We start from the raw sequence: 20,084 nt of genomic DNA, 5'->3' as shown, positions 1-20,084 counted from the left end.
TAGTGATTAGTCTCAGAACAAAAGTAAGCACTTAGACACAATCATTCTGTTGGGATAGCAGGTTAAGAAGGCAAACTGTGCTCCTGAGGTTTACGATAACAGTGACTAGGATTTAAAAAAAAAAAGGGGGGGGGACGACCCAACCCAGAAAATTCTATGTTTCCAGATTTTTTTTTATTTTTTTTATTTTTTTTGAAAAAAAAGAAGAATATGAGTCAGTAGAAGAGATTTGGTGTCTCGTCTCCTTATGAAACTCTTTACTAATAGATTTGATCCTACAGTTATAATTCAATTCTCCATTTTGCTGCAGTTTCAGTTTTCACTGCTTTGATTTTACTGCTCGCTAGAATATTTCTGTTTCATTTTGATCTTCTCCTTGAAAACAGATACAGTGGTAGCAAAGCAAAAGGAGAAAATATGCTTAAAATCCTGTTCCCTAGTCATTTCCGACAGCATGTTTGCTTTCAGTTAATAATCTTATTTTCCAAAGAAGATAGGGGAGCAGTACGAACAGGAGTGAATGTGTTTGTGTTCCACTGTCCTCTCGTGGATGGAATTAGAACTGCTGAGCTTTAGCAGAGACCCTCAGCGGCTGTTTACTTTGTTCTTGTAGAAATGTTCCTTGCTAGTTTTTTTTCTTTTGAAACAGATAAGTTACACACTCTCTTCACTCTATGTGAAAACCTGAGTTTTACAAGTATTGTATTGAAAATCATCAGATCTCTCTCTTCTGCTGCTCTTTAGGTCCTTTGATTTAAATAGATAGAAGTAAACAGGATTCTTCATTAAGGACTTTAATGCTGGATAAACAATATCTTCCCTTGCTGCAACAAATTGGAATAATTCAAGATGTTTTTATTTTCTTACTGTATATAGTGTATTATGTCTAAGCCACTCCAAGCATGGTGTTTCCTTTCCAAAAAGCTGTATTAAAACTTCTTGGTTTGTGTGTCAAATTATTTTTTTTTTCTAATTTTATATGTATTGTTCTTACGTATATTTACATGCAGTAGCTCTGTCACATTGGATAGCTCTTCATGTGTAAAACCATCCTCAGAAAAATCTACATGCCAGCTTTGGAAAAATCTCTTGCAGTGCAGTGCAAAGTGGGAGGTTGTCATCTTACACTGAAGAAGTGCTCTGACTGTTTATTGTGAGGCATTAATAATATCTAGGAGAGTCTCACTAAATATTGCTCTATTAGGCTGCAACATGGTTTTAGTACTAGGTTGCTTGTTAGTCTGCTTAGCAGTAATCAGGCAGTATTTTTTGCAGAGAATGGAAAGAGAGTGATAAGATCATTTGTAAAATTGCCAGTTGCTAGTAGGAATGCCTGAAGTTCACATTGCCTTAGTATTTTGTTAGGTCTGTACATTGAAGAAGTCTTTGATTGAAATTGGTCTTTTCCCCAGTGGGAATGATCTCTATTCTCCTTTTCCAGTTATATTTTATATGTATATGTTATGTTGTTTTCTTCCCACAGTGGATGTGAAGTCAGAGGTTCCCGTGGGATTAGAGCCTATCTCACCGTTAGACTTGCGAACTGATCTCAGGATGATGGTTCCCATGGTGGACCCAATTATGCGTGAAAAGCAGCTACAGCAGGAACTACTTCTGATCCAGCAGCAGCAGCAAATTCAGAAACAACTGCTGATTGCAGAGTTTCAGAAGCAGCATGAAAACCTGACCCGCCAGCACCAGGCCCAGCTCCAGGAGCACATTAAGGTAGCAACATTTTTCATTTATCCCTCACTTATCTGCAAACTGAATATGCTTCGGCAGATGTGAAAAGAGAACATGCCTGAAAGGCTGGCTATGACTGAGAGACGGTGTTTGAGTGCTTATTTCTCTGTATTTGGGTGATAAAAGCCTTTTCAAGCAAAACTGCTAGCACCTACCTGTGAGTTGCTCACAGCAGACCAAGGCAGTACTGTGAGAATCATCAAGCTCGTGAAGCCACCACATCCTCAGAAAATCAAACTACCTATTTTAGAAAACTGGTTTTTCAGCCAGACTTCAGTATGGCTTTCATTCCTGTATGTGCAGTTTTCCAGTATATTAAAAGACTGCTTTTTTGGGGTACTGTTTGAGTTTTTGCCCACAAATCAGATCGATAGGCAAGTGCATAATATTTGCATTTGTAAAATGGAGGCAGGCCCTGAAAGTGTTTTAACTCTGCTCTGGGCTGCCTCTCATAATATGTGAAAAGAAAACAATTTATGGGATTACATGCACCATGGTAGGATTGCTATAATGGATTTTGACTGTGCATTTATGATCTTGCCCTTCTTTTCATTTTTGCTTTCTGATCTACTTGCCGTTATGCTACTGTGCTAAGGTTCCATTCAATGGAGCTGACAAACGCAGTGGAGAACAGCAGCCAAAGTTGGGTCATGCACTGGCGAACCTTGTGAAGTTTCCAGGCATTTTTGCCAAAAGAGAAAGAAGTGAAACCAGAGCAGCAGGCTGCTACCTGACATTAGAGTTCATTTTAGTGACAGCCAGTAATGCACTATCCTGCTTCAGAGACTAGGGAAAGTCAGTTAAGAGGTGAACAGAAGTGTAAGCACAAAATCAGGCACTTCTACTTAGTTATTCAGGGGGGTGTTTTAGCCAAGAGTGACCAAGAAAACAGTGCAAACTGCACTTTCTCATGTCTTTCTGTTCTGTGCAAGTTACAACAGGAACTCCTAGCCATTAAACAACAGCAAGAACTCATTGAAAAAGAGCAGAAACTGGAGCAGCAGAGACAAGAGCAGGAGCTGGAGAGGCATCGCAGGGAACAACAACTTCCTCCCCTCCGAGGCAAAGAAAGAGGCCGAGAAAGTAAGAGCCAATGTACCATGAATCCTAATAAGAAATTAATCTATTTCCCTTTGCTTTTTCCCTTTGCTTTCTTCCAGCCAAAATGGGCCATGAACAGGAACCTGAAGCAAGCCTGTTACTGTATAAAATACGCAACTAGAGAAGTTGAGACTGTGCTTGCAGAAAGGCAGGGCCATCTCCTGCACCCGGAGAAACACATTGTTGGGGTGTGTGCAGACTTGGCTGACTGCAAGAAAGCACATTTTGACAGACCTGTGTATATGCCTCTCAAGAATCTAGCTCTTTTTATAAGGAGGGAGTTTGAAAGCCTAAAGCGTCACTTGAGAACTTCTTTCTACAGAGCTTATTTCCCAATGCAGAAAGCACTACAAGAAAGAGCGGGGGGGAAATAAAAATTGCATGCTAATTTGAGTGTTGTTTCAAAGTTGTAAATATAATGAAATATTTAAGAATATCTTTGGCTGAGACTTTTTAACACTTTTGCCAGTAGTTTTTCAAACTACCTTGTGTTCATACTTGATGCCTTTTCATGTGGCCCAACTGAAAATTATTTCTAGCTCGTATATAGCTCTAAGGCAAATGACAAATATAAAGTATACTGCTGGGATTTGGTGCTCACTAGAGGGAGACACATACAAATAATTCTCCTTAGTGAGGTCAGTTTAAAAATCAGGTCGAAGTACGTCATGAAAGTATTCAAAATGAAGCTGCCATGAGCAGATATTGTCACTTGCCCTGCTAAATGACCTCAAGAATTAACTGCCAAAGACTGAAGCAGAAAAAAACCTGTACATTATACTCCTGCCTTTTTTTCTTGGGTGGGAAAGTGTAGCAGTTCAGCAGTTGTAGGCGTACCATGTTATCGGCTTTAGAAATGAAGGTGTCTATGGTGCTTCTAGTACTGTGGTGAATGGTGAATACTTGAAAGCATTACAAACCCATCAGTGGAAGGGCGGCAGAAACTACAGGAATAAAAGGTTCCTGTAAGTGGTATGAAAAATCACCCTTTGTATAAAAGTTAGGCTTTATTAGTGCTCCCACCAAAGGAGGAGCAGTGAAATTAGTGGTTTCCATGTTAGTTTGGCTTTCTGGGTGGCTGTTCAGTATGTAGCAGCCAGCCAAGCAGCGCTTGTGACCCCTGGGCCCAGCCCCAGTGTTTACATTGCTGCTGATCTACTTGATGAGTACAGGAGGGAAGGAAGGTGTGGGGAGGGGAGTTGGGTCTGAAGCTGAGGGGTAGTAGAGGTATTTTATGGGAACTGGGTCACAGGGGGACATGCTCACCAGCTAGCTGTGCTGTGTCAGGATTGAGTAACCAAATATTTAGAGTATCAATATACCTTGGTGCTGCTACTTTGAAAGAAATGTTTTTAATTCCCTTTTTGTCAATGTTTATGGAAAACTAAAGGTTTTTCTTTTTCATGCTGTTTTTATGAAGAGTAATATGACTCTTAGTAAAGAAGCATGCCCATGCTGTAAATAGGAATTGGTAGTTTAATCTGAAATTGACATGCCCTACTTCTGGTATTGAATTAGCCACCAAGAGAGGTCAAAATGTGTCTTCCTGGTGTTTTGGTCTTTCTGTTGGTTTTGTGTCGTAAGTATAGAGTTATTAACAAAGACTCATTTTTCAGACTGTGGTTTGTCTCCTAGGCATCACAGGTACAGGCTTTTAAGTGGCTTGAATAAAAAGGCTCACTACTGTCTCTTTTTGCAGTGTTCTGCTGATAACCAAGACAGTGTTCAGAGTGCAGTTTTGCTGGGCTATTACTTTACTAAAAGAATAAAAAGCCATTATTTTCTGCAAACTCGAAGTGACCTTTTGTCACTATCTTTTTAGTTCTATCCTTGGTTTTGTATTTGGGAATTATTAGGAAATAATTTAAATTCTTTAGATACATCTGGTCCTGGATAAATGGCTTCCTCAACTGTTGAAATATTCCTTATGACTTCACTGGATAGCTGGGTTATGGCCAACTTCAGTCTTCTACAGACATGCATTTAATTCAAATGTTACCTCATTTTGACTGATTTCCACCAATATTTTTATAGTTTGCAACACTTCCAGCAGCAAGACATTGGCTCTTTTCTTGTGTTTTGGTTTTTGTTTTGTTTTGGTTTTTTTTTAAGGAAAAATAAGATGTGTTTGGCTCTGTGTATCTTAGGGGCAGTGGCCAGCACGGAAGTGAAGCAGAAACTTCAAGAGTTCCTGTTGAGTAAATCGGCAACAAAAGACTCTCCAGCAAATGGGAAGAATCATTCCATGAGCCGCCACCCCAAGCTCTGGTACACGTATGTTCATTACTAAGATGTTTCCTTGCCTCACTGAGGTATCTGTTAAAACTTGCCAGAATGCTTCTCCAGCAGGGGTGTTGAGAGTCTGCTTCTAGAACAAAACAGAAGTTCAACCGAGAAGTTAGCAAAAAGCTGGAAGTGTGATATTTCTGCTTGAAGAGTACTCAGTGTTCAGACAGGAGAGTTATACAGAACAAGATGCTGTCATAAATTTATATCAACTTTTTATTTCGACTGCTTCATCTCTTGATGCTGTCACAAATTTTCCAACTATACCTGTCATTTTTCCTAGCATTTTCAGTTTTTTGCAGTTAGAACAGCTTGTGTTTGATTTACTTGGTTTTTGAATGAATCAAAAAGTTGTTCCTTCTTGTGAAGAGATGCTGCTTTTCAGTGAAGTTACTTGATTGGTGTAAGTAACTCACAAGGATTTTGAGAAGGATAGTAGTCATTTGACTTTTCTTACTCAAATGGATTTTAGTATCCAAAACTGCTTATTCTTATGATGCCTTGGCCTTGATAAGTATCTGCTTAGACTATTGAAATAAGTGATTTTGTTGAATCCTGTCATGGGCCTATTAACATTTTAAGAGCTTACAGTTTTTACAAGACGTACATAAGTCAATCAACAAAATGAACTCACTGCATTTCTGAAAGACTTCAGTGTTACACCTGAATTGACCTTCAATAGGTCACTTGACTTTCAACAAACAGAAATGTATATGGTATGCTAGATTTCCATCTTGTTCTTTTTAAAAGGAATTACTGAAGGCCTGCCCTTGGAGTTTCTATTGTGAGGTAATCAGAGCATTGTGATAACATGATTTAAGATATAGTTACTTCGTTTCTGATGGAGACACACTTTTTTTGTTTCCCAAATAATGTATAAAATTCTCTTGAGTATTTAAGATTTCTGAACTAATACTCTGAGCATAGTTCTGAGTCTTCAGATGAGTAAGAATGATAAGTTCTGCAGAAGGTGTCTTCTGCTACACTAGGGAAAGTAGTACTTCCTCTCATGGTAGTGCCCTCTTGGATAGAGTCATATTATTGATTTACCACACTAGATTGGGAAGATAGGGTGAGACTCTGTAAAAGGCCAAGTAAAATTATGTTTAGATAAACACAAAGCTTGGAAGTTTCCCTCTCTGGCCAAATGATGCAATTTCTTTGCAATCTGCAGTTTCTGTGTTCAGAAAGATCTGCCCACACTATTTCTTTCATCCTGCAGTTGTCAGAAAGCACTCTTCAGCTTGGAATTCTCTGCTGGTATGAGTGCTACGTGCTACAGAGTGGTGTGCTCACAAAACTTACAAACTGAACTTACAGGCAAGATTATATCTGCCTGGTCCACTAAATAGTTTGCTTTTTTGTTGTTGTTGTTGTTACTGTTTTGTCCAGCAGATGAGAACTCAGTATTTCTGCTTAGTTTTATTCAAGCCCTCCTGTCCTGAAAATCCCTCAGATTTTGATAGAAGAGCCTTGAATCAATGTACATCTATTCATATATGATAAACAAGACGTAAATGGCTTTTGCTGTGCCTCAGCTGGTTCGTATTAAAATGCAAGAGTCTAAAATGGTCAGTTCCCCAAACTGGTGACAGATCCTGTCTGTAGGTCAACATGACTCTTATCCTATGTGACTGTTATAATGAGTGCAAAAAACACGTTCTTGGGAATCTCAAGGAGTTCCATAACTTACTGTAGAAGTGAAATCGGTTACATGAGCCTGTGGTTTGTGCGCACTTAGATGAACAAGAACATAAACACAGCTGAGACATGTGTACAACATGTGTAGATAGTTACCGCTGGTCACCTCAGCGACTGCTAATTTGTGACCTCTCTGTGCCTGCTGCAGGGCTGCCCACCATACCTCACTGGATCAAAGCTCTCCACCCCTGAGCGGGGCCTCGCCACCATACAAATACACTTTACCAGGAGCACAGGATGCCAAGGATGATTTTCCACTTCGTAAAACGGGTGAGTTTGCATAGTTTATTCGAGCACCTTACCCAGCATTTCTCCTGCCCTTTACTTTAACCAGGCTGTCCATCAGCAAGGCATATATCATAATCCACAAGGCCTATTCAGGATGATGCTATGGGTAAGTTCAAAGATCCTGACTGCATCTTTACAAGGTCAGACTGACCAGATGGTATCAGGAGTTGGTGTTTCCCAACACTAACAGCTAGTGCAAGCTTCAGTCCTGATAAATAGAGTTTCTAAACAGACCATCATTTCATGGATCTTTTATGGCATTTTCTTTGTCTCAGTATTACTTATAGCTCTCTCTGTTTTGCATGGTAGGTACAATATCTCTCTTCAGATGGTATACTCCCTTTAGAGAATGTTTTTCAGAACATTTTCAGGGGAATTCATGGAAAGGAGGACTTGGATTAGTATTATATTTTGTGTCATCGGTTGTTGAAGTTGCATATATGCATGCACAGGCATGCACACTTTTTTTGTGTGCTTTTTACACATAGAAATGTGTAATACTGTACAAGAACATTTTCATTTGAGTGTTTCAGAATGTTTCAGCGGATTTAGTAACTGAAACTTTTGTCTTGACAGCAGGTGAACTGTAGTCTTGACTTTTTCTGCACCATAAAGAAAGCTGGAAGGGTGGTGGTGGAGTCGGTGTGGCTGTTGCCTCAGGTCCTTGGTGCACTGACTGGTATCCAGGAATGCAGGGAAACACTAAGACGAGGGGAGGAAAAAAAGAAAAGAAAACATTAGATTGCTTATTGCATGAGTCTGCTGTTGAGTGATATAGTTACATTCAGGGAGAAAGTCTGACCCCCTACCGTGCTAACAGTCTTTGAATGTGATTTAGCCACTGGGAGATTGAAAACTAACTGCAAAACTGGTACTGACTTGAAAAGAAGTGGCATTTGGAACCAGCATACATTCAGAAAGAAAATCCAGTCTGTATCTAATACTTTGGGGCAGACTATAAGCTCATATTATATCCCCAAATATTTTCAGAGGAATGAAAGCATGAAAAGCAAATGCTAATTTATTCTAGCTGAATTATGCTTTGTACAATATGGTGGCAATATAACAATATTCTATAGAATCTCATTCGAGCTATTCAGTCACAATAAGCCCTTATGTGGTTCTTTGCCTAATACCACTGTACAACATAGATTTTCTGTGCCAATAGAATATACATTTTCATTTTTTAAACAGAAGGACACACTCTACATCTTCTAAATGCTGTGAATTCATCTACATGTTTTTGTAATGCAAGTTTTAATTTTTCTTCGATGTTTATATATCTTAAATGTTATGATTGATATTTATGATGTGTCAGACTGTTGATCTGTAAAACAAAACATTTTCAAACATTGTAACAGTAAAGTTCTCGTGCAGCTGCTAATACTTTTATATCTCTGTGGGGGTTTCAAAATATTCCTTAATTCAATTCCCATTGTCTGCATAAGAGGACTATAATATAATTAAATCCAGATGTTTTCTATATGTTATTCCAAATATTTGGGCATGCAATGCATCAGTTCCAAAATTGAACAAAGGACATGATGACTCTCTGAAAAGATATCTACAGAATAAATAGACAAATACTAATATAATCATTAGCATAACCATTTCTATGACATTTACATAGTGATTCTGATAAGCACATATAAATGAAGTATACAGCATGTTGTATCTTAGCAAGGAAGTATATTTGATAGCTCTCCACATCGATGAAAATAACAACTGTTAAATACCCTGTTTACACGTCCAGTCTCTGTATACTAGAGTTGTTTAATTCGAGCCTTCAGCAACATCCCCACAAAGGTTGCAATGATTGTTCATCAGGTTGAGAGTAAAAGCAACAGGAACCAGATCGACACAAGTCAAATGACCCTAAACTGATCTGGGTGGTTATAGGGCCATCCTCCAGGCAGAGGGGACACTGTGGAGCCTGTGTCATCCTCAAGGGACATTACTAGACAAAGATGTCCCATGAACAGTCATGTATATGGACAGGCTATAAGCCTGCAGAAGTCTGACCTTTGCCATGAGGGGTGAACCTCTTTTCCTTTCCTTTAGGCTATGAATGCTTATTGCCACTGGCTTCTGGTAAACCCTCTGTGTTGCTGAACCTGCATGAAGTCAGCAATTCATATGAAAGCAGACCTCTCATTCCTTTCAGCCTTAAGAAAGGAATACCTGTTGTGGATTTTAATCACAGCTTTGTTTTGCTTCTCAATTTTATTTTCCATATTCATAATATAACATACGGATCTATCTTTCTCTTCTCCAACTTTAATACAATGCTCTTGGAAAGTAATCGTTTACTCTAAGATCAGATTTAGTGGGCAGCAAAGCTGAATGATTCTCTCCTGACATCCTAATGTGTTTTTCAGTGCTAAGGGGACACTGAGTGTCACAAAGGCATTGTAAATCACGAGTCTTGCGTGCTCACTTTCTTGTTCAGTAATCTATTTAACCTTTGCTTAATTAGTCCTAAAGTATGAATCTCCTTATTAATCTTTTGAAAATTAATTCAGAGAGGATATAGTAAAGGGAAAGATATTCTGTGCAGCTTTTATGCTTCTAGCATCTAGATTGTGGGAAAGACACAAGAGTGTTGCTCTTTCTATGTTTACAGTTAGGTACCAGAGTTAACATCCTAGTGCAGTGACTATGGTTACTCAGTAACTCTCTTAGCCGTGTGGATTATTCCTTTCTGTACAAGAAGCAGCAGAATTTGTTGGCAGTGGGCTTCACACAGTTCAGCTGCATGGAGGATTGGGACTGTCCTAGGGGCTAGAGGCCAGGATATGCAGCTCTTTGCACAGCTGCATTCAGATGCTGTGTGTTGACAGACTTTCAAAAGAGCAGACCAATGGGAGCTATTGCTTCATTGGACAGATAAATATACCATAAGGAGAAGCTACACATCTCTAGCTGTAGAGCAAAATTTAGCCTAAACAGCTAAAGATAAAATTTTCGAAATGTCCACAACTTTCACCATGGATACCAGTCATAACTTGAGTTTTCTGCAAAGCACCCAAAAGCCTGAGCAGCATATGGCTCATTAACTTTCAATGAGACTAATGTGTCTAAATTACCCAGAGAGGTTTGAAAATTCCTCCCTATTACTGAACACTTGAAATTCATACTGACTGTTGTAAGAGCTCTGATAGGAGCTGTGCGCTTCTGAAGACCTCATCAGTTAGTATGGGGAACTTTTGATTGTTCATTTCCATCATTCCGTGCCTGTCAATCAGGAAAAATAATTATCTGCTTGATGAGGTTACTATAAAACTAACAAAAATGGAGCAAACAACATGGGTTTGGTAAGGTATAAGTTCTTTTCAAAATAAGGTTTTTGGTTTTGTTTGGCTTTTTTTTTTTTAACCCTGTGGATATACTTGCAGAAATTCTGGCAAATGGCTGTAACATTTGCATTTTCTTCAATCTGTAACATTTCCTTTTCTGTGTGCAAGCGTTGGTGCAAACCAGCAAAAGCCAGAAAATTCCAACAAAGTTTAGCTCTCTAACCAAAGCTGCATGCTTTTTTAAAATGTTGCTATAGGTGGCATTTCTGCATTTTGCCTTTTGAGTTTTGGCTTTTGTTGGAAGAAATTCCTGAGGGCATCATCGTATCAAGTATAAAGCGTTGGGGTTTTTTTACCTGAGTTTGGCACAATCATGGCAGAATGGGAATGTCAATCACTGTTACTATTTTTTTTGGGTTTATGCCAGTTGAATCTTTCCTTGGTTATGGAGTTGTAAGCTTACAGCTTTCATTTTGCTTAGGGATCTGAAGATCACTCACAGTAGTACTATTTAAGAAGATGTTTTCAGCTTGCTTTCCAAAAATTGGAAGCATTCTCAATGGAAATCTAGCTTGTGTTTTTTTAAGTAGCGAATAGCACAAGGTTCTTGCTCGGAGGGGGGAATTGTGTAACTTCATATAGGAAAAAAGAGGAGATGAAGGATTGCTTAATATTGTGATGAAAGAGAGGAAGAAGGCTGTGCTGCATAGTCATGAAGATCACTCTGTAAAAACCATACTACGTTGACCTGATTAGGCAGTAGAATAGCAGCATAGCTCTGGTGTAATGAGAGTGAAAGATTCTTGAATGAGAACCTAGAAGATGTAATTAAAAAAAAAAAAAATTAAATAGAATATTTCCTTACCATTCTTTCTGTGCTTAGTGACTCAGTTACTGGAGCAGTTAAAACTGAGTTTGTGTGTGAAAGTTTTTCTTCCTTTCCCTTTTGTGCCACCAAATTCCATTTCTGTTTGCATTTTCTAGGAAAACACTCTCCTGTGAAGTAAAAGTATATGAAAAAGCTGGATTTCTTTTGGTCTTCAGTAAAAATAATGAAAAAAAAGGCTTAGAGGATTATAAACCCTCAATTACCATGTCTGCCAAAATGAAGTCAAGCTCAGTAGAGAGAAGTTTTATTTTTCTCCCAAGTTTATGAGTGAGCACAATAAATGGGAGAGTCACTTTGTTTATTGATGCAGGGAAACAAAGCAAACATGATGCAATTCTTCTCATTCTGTCCCATTTTTTAAGGATGCTAAATATTCCTGCCTTTCGGAGTCCTTGTTTTCCTGGGTTAATGAACAGTCTTGACAAATTTGCACCAGGACATGTGCCCAAAGGAAATCATCAGTGCTTCTCACAGCAAGAAGGAACAACAACAAAAAAAAGTGTCCTGATTCCCAGCCCTTTTTCTTGACTTCTTCTCCCATTAATCACCAGATATTTTTAGGCTTCCTAAGTTCACTATCAATAACATGAGAGGGCATAATGAGTACTAAGAGGTTTCAGAAAGAGAAGAAACTTTCACTTTGAATTGAAGAGTGAATCTGAAGCAAACTGTTGTTAACAGCTTCTTCCGGATTCATGTAATGAACAAGCCAAAACAGAGTTCAGCCCCCGGGAGCCAGCAGCTCGAAAGAAATGTAATACCATTGTAGCTACTGTGCTGGGCTGCAGTCATCTCGGGTCCGTCAGGGTTCTGCAGCCTCCTAAGCTGGGGGTGAGAAGGGATGTCCTGTCACTCTAATTTAGCTCCAGTTAGAGGGGAAATATTTTGAGATAGCTTAAAACTAAAAAGAAAAAGAAAGAATGCTAAGGCAGGCTTAATGACAATGTCAGAGAGAAAAGAACTTGTGCAGGTATACTTTGGTATCATGAAAACACCCAGAGTCTCCGCTGGGATTCAACAGGGGTCATCACCAGGATGACTTTATCATCCTAGACTTCCCAGTAGAGCCAGATTATTCCTCTAATATGTTTTATTTAACACTTACTCTTAACTGCAGGAAGCGAAGGTGTTACACGGGGGTGATTCTTACTCAGTTTCAGGATCACCTGGATGAAGTTTCTTCATTGTATTTCTGTTTTAGCAAAAATACCACTACTTGCATATACATCAGTTTGTGTCTTGCCAGTAATTACTCTGTTGTGCTAGATACTGAACCTTCTTGATGGCTAGACTGATTATACATTGTTGGTCTCAATACTGTCTTAGTTTTACTACCCAGTGCATAGCCAAAATTGAATTACAAAGTTCTGCTTTATGTGGTTACATAAAGGTTTTCTTATACAAACTGTGTATGTTTTCAGAAATGTTACATAAATTACCATTAACAAGTAGCTTGTGTAACTTTTTGATAAGCAGGTAATCGGATACTAGACACCTTTTTGACTTTTGAACCTAAAGGAAGCAGTTTAAGTAAGGAGCAGAGAGCAGTCCTAAACTCTAAAGCATATTAAGAGCGTAATGTCCATTGAAAATGAAGTGGAATGGTTTTAGTGGGCATTTCAAAGTCTATTCCCTCTGGATAAGTAAGTTAAAAATATTGCATATAAAATCTAAGACACTTTGAAGCCAGTAGAAACTGTCCTGTTTGATTTCAGTGGGACTAGGATTTTTCTGCCACTGTATTAGGACAGAGACAGTTGAAAACTCTTAGAAAAGTAAACAAGAACATCTAAAAGATGGCAAAAAGAGAGAAACAGGCAGAGAAGTGAAAAGTGGAAATCACATGGTATCGGATCATCCAAAATAGAAGACGTTGGTTAGTAAGACTGCACTTCTCCAAACCCCTGCAAAATATAGTTTCACTGAAAAATCTGTTCAAACCCACAACTCAAATTAAGGGGGTTAGCTGCCAAATAACATGTTCTGGCTAAAGCTAAGTAAGTATTACAGAGCCATTCATGAACAACGGCATAAGCTTTGTACTTTGCTTTTGATTTTCTCATGGGAAAGTAATATAAATGAGAGTGATACCTCCCTGTTGGCTTTAACTGTTAGAAATGCAAAGCATGCTGAAATTGTACATAATTCTCTTCCAAAGGAAAGGAAATAGCATTTCAATGGTTTTCCTCAGTGTCTCGTTGAGTTATGGTGGTGCACAATTATTCCTGTTAAATTACTCTACCAGATGGAAGGTTACATTGTATATTCAGCTAATTAACTTGTAGGGGACTGGAATTATATCCCAGAGCATAAAGAACCTATCTAAAAGTAAATTTGTTTTAACTCAGTTTCATTGCGAAGGTGCAGTGTCAATGTCTAATTAAGACTTTTAACAGGTGGGGGTTTTCTCCTCCAGTAGCTAAACACAGATTCTTTCACACAGTCAACCCTGCCTATAAAAGAGACAAACAGGGTTTGAAAGTCCAAACAACTTTGGGCCAGTTTCATCTTCATTCGTCTTCAGTAGAGCTGAAGTATCTTCGTACTCTTGAGCTGAACTTGGCCCATAGTTCTCATCATTTAGGAAAGCAAAATACACTGTTTTAGTTGCTTTTGTTTTCTTGACATCCTGTACTCTCTGTTGCCTTTGGACAACTCTAAAGCATATGCTTCATCAATCTAGACCTGTCCAGCTCTCATCTGCTGATGACATTGATGCGCTGTTGAACTGGGGGAGAAGGTGATGGTGTTTCATCATAAATTTCTGAAGGCTGGTGAAATACTACATTATACTTGTAGCCTGAATTATTGCTGCTGGACATTTTCCTAGATTGAAATATGTGGGATTTAATCGCCCTATTAACTAATTCCTTCTTGACTTGGGGACCAACATAATCATGACCATGATTATTCTGTAAAAATAAATCACGTATCTAGGGGTCAGATGTTGACCCTGCAGAAGCCTTGACTTTTGGGGTTAGGGGATTATCTCTGGCACGTCTTCACCGAAGAAAATATTTTTTCATGTGCAAAATTAGTGTTTCAGTGAATGTCGGAGAAGAATTTAGGCTGAAGAGTGCAATTTGCTATGTTTGTAGAAAGCATGTTATTATATTCCCCTCAGTTTTTCCCAGCTAGAATTGACTGGTGTATATGGTCAGAAGTGGAGGTGAGAATAACCAGTGGAGACCTAACCAGAAGGACTGCCAGTTATGCATATCTAAATTCGGTTATTACTATTCAAATGAGGGATGTCCTCTATTAAATGGCCCATTTCACCTTTTTTGTCCTTTACACCTCCTGAGAACTAGTATGTCATTTGGCTCCCATAAGATGAGAATTAATTTTAAAATATCCTTGTTCTTTTACTCATCGTTTCTGTGCTAAAGGAATAGAAATAAAGAATTATATCAAGAATCCTGTTCTTTTACCTCACAGATTACATGCAGAACAAATACCAACAGGAAATATATTGAACTGATCAGCTTTTCATTAAAAATATAAAGATCTTTAATTCTGGCTAAATGCAAGCAATACTCTAATTCCTACATCTAATTCAATAAATCATTCCTAGAAAGGTAACACTTGTTTGCATAGATAATAAACCAGAAATTTTATGTTTAATACAGCTGCAATGAAGAGCAAGGAAAAGTTAGATGTTTAAGACAGCTTCAGGGAATATTAATTTTTGAACCTTCTTTAGGAAATCAATGAAAATTTGCTAATCTTGTTATATAGGCTTCCATAGCCTGCAGAGAGCTGAAGGGCTGCGAGATCCCCTCTAATCTAATTAGCTCTTTTACCATGTGTTTCACTAAACCTGTTTTTTTATTTAGGGAATGGATATTTACGTTAGTCTGAATAAATAAAGCATTCTACCTTTAACAAAAGTAAAATAAAGCAAAGGCCTAAAGGGTTTCACATATGACCGGTGCTCCCCTTAAAGCGAATGCTTATACAGGAAACAGTTTCAGTGTACGCTGAAAACACATTAGGTGATGCAAGCCAGAAAAACAAAGTGTCTCCATCCTGTATTGCTGTATCTGGTGCTCCCGCCTTGTTGGGACCACCCAGTGCTCAGGTCCATGTAGTTCTTGGAAGAGCTTTAGAGGGCATGTATAAATAGCTTTCAGTCTCATGAATCTAATTTAAAACTCTCTCACAAATGGCATTTTAAATCACCAGAGTTTAGAAATCATTGAACCTACAGAATTTTACTACATGCTGGTATCTTCCAGTCTGTCAGCCAGTGGGGAGGATGTCCACATGTTCGTTGTCCAGTATTGTTTTGTACTGGGACGTGGTCTTGTGCAGCAAATGTCAGTCAGTCATGTATGAAAACAGAAACCACTACTCATCTGGCCCATGCCTAATACATTCAGCTATGTGAAGGTGGCTAAAGCAGTCTGTGGCTGCCTACAGGAAGCCAAAGCAGAAGTCAGAAACTCCGTGCAGAGCAGAGACTATTTACATGTCTGCAAGAACCATGTGTAGCAGAGGAAAGCCTGAGACCATCAGGTCTCTCAGGACAAACTCCTTCACAGCTCTCACGAAAATGCTGGGAAAGCTGGAACCAGATTTGGTACATGCCCTGTGTTCTCTGCCTGTCTAGCTTACTACCTATCTTTGGTTGCATTCATAGTTTTGGTGAGGAAGCCCAGGTTACCTTCTTATCCTTTCTGATGGTACCTAGGGACACCTTGTGCTGTTCATTCAGCCTACGTCAGTGAGGCCAAAACTGGGAAGTTTCTCCCTAGCCCATCCCCCTCAGACTAGCTACCGAGAAACCTTAGATATGCTTCTTTTGGCTATTTTCATTGACGCAGTATAATGTGAGGTCTGACTTCTTGATCTCCAGGGCCTGGCATGGCATAGGCAACAGGCTGCTTTGTTATTTATGCATATCACCACAGTGACTGGGAGCCCACAGCATGGACCAGGAACTTGTTCTATGCAACAGACCCAATGAAATGAGATTCTCCTCACAGTATGTTTTCTCCCATTATGCTCCTCCTGCTTCAAGTGAAATCATGACAGGGATCTCAAAGTTTTCTCATTATCCACATTCAGTATCTTCTTGAAAATTCCCAGTTGCCACAGTACTGGAAAGAAACTTGACAAAGGATAAGCCACTGGTATGCTGGCAATACCACCATTGTGCTAACCAGTACCATCGGAGTATTTTCTCTTGTACCTCTGATGGTTTATACCCATACATAATCTCTTTGTTCTGTAACTTAGACTTTAAGCTATCTTTGGCAAGGACTGTCTTGGTCGTGTGTTGTAAAGCACATAATGCTTATCTGTGCATGGGTCTCTACTTACAATAGTATTAAAAATAACAAACTCTGTGGTGTGAAAAAAGAGGATTCCTTGACTATATATTCCTTTATTGATACTTATTAGATACAAGGTGGAAAAAACCAATTAATTACTCCTGCATGGAGTATAGCATGGAATATAATCAAATCAATGTAATATGTGACTCTTCACAGCTTAAAAAAAAAAAAAAAAAGACAACTAAAGAAATAGAAAATTACAGTGAAGATTTACTTCTAGTTCATGAAGTCTTTGTTTCTTGATTGTTGATTTATTTACATTAAAGAAGTCCAAGTTATTGTTTCAAAATTATCTAAGTGATAACAGCTGGTGCCTGGGCATTAGGGAACAATTTATCTGCCTCAAGTAAGATCTGAATTTTGCCGCTGTTGCTCATGCTGTTGTTAAAACCTTTGTAGTCAAATTTAGCATCATTTACCTCGACTGTCCCACAGCTTTTCTAAGCCAGCCTGCCAGTGAGGAAAGGAAATGCCTTCAGTTTAGAGCCTTTCAAAGTCTGGACAAAAGCTCACTTTCTGTCAGGTTTCCTATATATGGCTTTAGGCTCAAGATGAGGACCTGCTCACTATGCACCCTATCCCATCCCCCATTTCCTGCCTGAGTTCGTTAAATGCTGATTTGAAGTTGGCATATGCTCATCTGATACAAAAGTAGTACTGTGTTCCAGGAACCATCAAAAAGTAGTGCATTATTATCTTTTACATTCCCTTCATATGTATGTCTTCTCCCCATGCATAAGAAGAATTTTTAGCCCTTCTTCTTAAATATCTCTGCGTGTTTAATAAAAAGAAACAGTGAAGCAAAACCCTGTCAAAAAAACCCTTAAGCTCATTTGGAAGCAATCCGCCCCCAGGCTATATTCTTCAATGCCAGTATCTGCAAATTGCTAATATTAAGCAAAGTGGAGTATAGGACATAATGACTTCACCAAATCATTTTTCTATCTCTAGTATTTGTGTTTCAGTATCATGTTTCTCAGGGAGAATAGTTTTCTTTCATCTGAGCAATGATGATTGTTGTGATGAAATTAATGTGTATGTATACAGAAGCCTGTATATTTTCCATTTTTAATAGTACAGGTACTTCTTTCCTCCTATATGAAGCTGCCATAAAAGATGAGAAAAATCATTGAAATACTGTCTTTCTTCTTCACCTAGAACCAGAATTCTCAGTTCTGTAGAGATAATTACAAATCACACCAAGGATAACACAGGTAACCAATCATTGGGTTACCTGTGATATCTTCTGTTGTCATTTAAACTAATGCTTTCTTGTACCTTTCATACCTGTTTCCCACTTACAGTCATTTAAAGGGTAATACCAGTTTATTATTGCCAGCACTGAAAAAAGAATAAACCAGGTAATAACAGTAAGACAAAATAAGCCATATTACTGCAATATCTCATTATTCCAAATTATGCTGCAGTTACATAAACAAAGTAATTTTCAGGCTAGTCTTTGCTGAAATCCACTCAAGTGAATCGTTCAAATGGGTTCAGCTGGTTCCCATGAAGACCAGTGACATTGACTTTGATGGCCTTCAGAAAAAATAGCTGTGTCTTCTTGGGTTTTTGCAACAAAGCACTCTCAAATAGCATATTTTCCCTTTTTGCAAGTGGGAACTGATTATTACTTGTTCCAAAGTGCTAGATGTAGTAGAAGTGCAAGGAGTTGTGGAACAAGGAGGCAAGGCTAATAGTGACCAATTAGACCAATATCGGATGTATACTGATTCTTAGCAGGATTTTAGATGAATGGCCCACCCTACCAGCCTGATGCCATGAGAACGTGCAGTCCTGTTTAACTTACCTGCCACGCTCCTGGCCACGTGCTCTGGTTTTTCTCTTGTCACTGGCATTCTTGCTCCATAGTCAGATGATTCAGCCCACTATACTTGCAGGCATCTAACTTAGCAAGCCCCACCTCATTCAGCACCTCCAGCACTTCAGAGAGGCACCCTTTCCTTTCCTCAGGAAGGAGAGAGAAGGATGTATCCTGTACGGGATAGAACTAATCTAGTGTTGAATCCTGGACCCCAGTGGGTTTCTTGGTGTACAGAAATTTAGCCATGTGCATTAATTATCTGACTGAGTCAGTGTCTTGGTTTATGGTTGAATCACCACATAGAGTGATAGACTACATGAAGGTCTTTTCAGTGATTTTGTGATATTAATGGAGAAAAAAAAAAGGGATTTATAACTGCATGAGGAAGCTACTCTGCAGCAAGCTGATGAGTAGAGCTTTAGCTTCAGAAGTTACTTGGCACTGGCGCTCCATGTGACACTTCTTTTCCACATGGAATATGACTTTGGTTGATAGCAGCCTTGGCAGTGGGTTAATTAAGTTAAGCTAAGGTGCTAATATTGTGGAGCAGAAATACTTACAGGGGTGGCTAATGCAAAACAGTTATTTTGAGCATTATCCCTTTATAGACCACTTCTAAGAAATACTACATAAAGTACTGGACCAAATGCTCATTTGAAACATAAGGCAGATGAATTACAATAATTCTTAAGTCTTTCCAAGTGCAAATGCTAGGGGAACAATTTAATTTAAAAAAAAAAAGTTTGAAACTTTTATTTTCACTTTTTGCTCAGTTGTTTGCATTTAAGAGTTTAAAGGCTTAAATAATTTCTAAATAATCTCATATATATTCTTTGGGGCAGTCTGTGTGTATATATATGGATATGCAGTTGCAATTTTAATCGACAGCTCTATCCTTAAAGATTAGAATATTTAATTTTGCCTTTTTAACTATCAGAAGAGACTTGACAATTATAGATGTTTTATTACTGCCTTCATGTAGGAGTGCCCTGAAACACATAGGATTGCTGCTGTGATCCATAGCTGTTGCAGTCAACAATAATTCTGCTTCGGCTTCGGTCAGGCAGGATGGTGCAGTGGCCTCATCAGTCACATACCTCAGCCACAGATAGGCATGAAGAAACCACTTTCCACTTCTGCGTTTTGTCCATTGGAGCAGACATCCTCAAATTGGTTAGATTTATATTTTTAGTTCACTGAAACCTGAATTCGTACTGCCAGCCCATAGGTTCCTGTCTGGTACCATGTCAAGAGCTGGCAATGTCTCATGGGACACATTCAAGAAAACCAGTATTTGAAGCAAACTCTCTCAAATATTAGCTTTGGTTTTTACTGGGAGGTTTATTTTATAATTTAAAAACTTCTCCATGCCTTTTTCATTTTAAAATCCATTATTTCCTTCTCAGATGGCTCAAAAATTCAGACATTGACATCAAAGTCTGCTTTCTCTGCTTATATGATTGATTCAGATGCAGAATATGATGGGAATGTGGTAAAAATAGAAAGACAATCCCTGTGACTGAGCATGAAGTATTCATATAGAATTGGAGCATTTCTCCAGTGAGTGTTGCAGACGATTTGTATCACAGTAGTCTGTCATAAATACAGAACTACTT

At 38.6% G+C, this 20,084-nt stretch overlaps 1 protein-coding gene across 6 annotated transcripts in view; it reads left to right on the top strand.

Annotated features, from left to right (window-relative positions):
* Nucleotides 1-20,084, top strand: part of HDAC9 (histone deacetylase 9) — a 96,332-nt gene that overhangs the window by 53,105 nt on the left and 23,143 nt on the right. For 2 of the 6 annotated variants that reach the window (XM_010023865.1, XM_010023864.1), the window contains exons 2-5: nt 1,484-1,725; nt 2,676-2,826; nt 4,992-5,118; nt 6,980-7,101. In XM_010023865.1, coding sequence (XP_010022167.1) covers nt 1,484-1,725; nt 2,676-2,826; nt 4,992-5,118; nt 6,980-7,101 — 642 coding nt within the window. Of the gene's footprint in view, nt 1-1,483; nt 1,726-2,675; nt 2,827-4,991; nt 5,119-6,979; nt 7,102-20,084 lie in introns of those variants that run through there. The other 4 variants (XM_010023868.1, XM_010023867.1, XM_010023869.1 and 1 more) reach the window with 4 other exon arrangements.

This window comes from Nestor notabilis, unplaced genomic scaffold (genome assembly GCF_000696875.1).
Source record: "Nestor notabilis isolate BGI_N333 unplaced genomic scaffold, ASM69687v1 scaffold351, whole genome shotgun sequence".
In the NCBI taxonomy this organism is placed as follows: Eukaryota; Metazoa; Chordata; class Aves; order Psittaciformes; family Psittacidae; genus Nestor; species Nestor notabilis.
The sequence above is the reverse complement of the archived record's forward strand: the minus strand, read 5'-3'. Positions and strand labels throughout refer to the sequence as shown.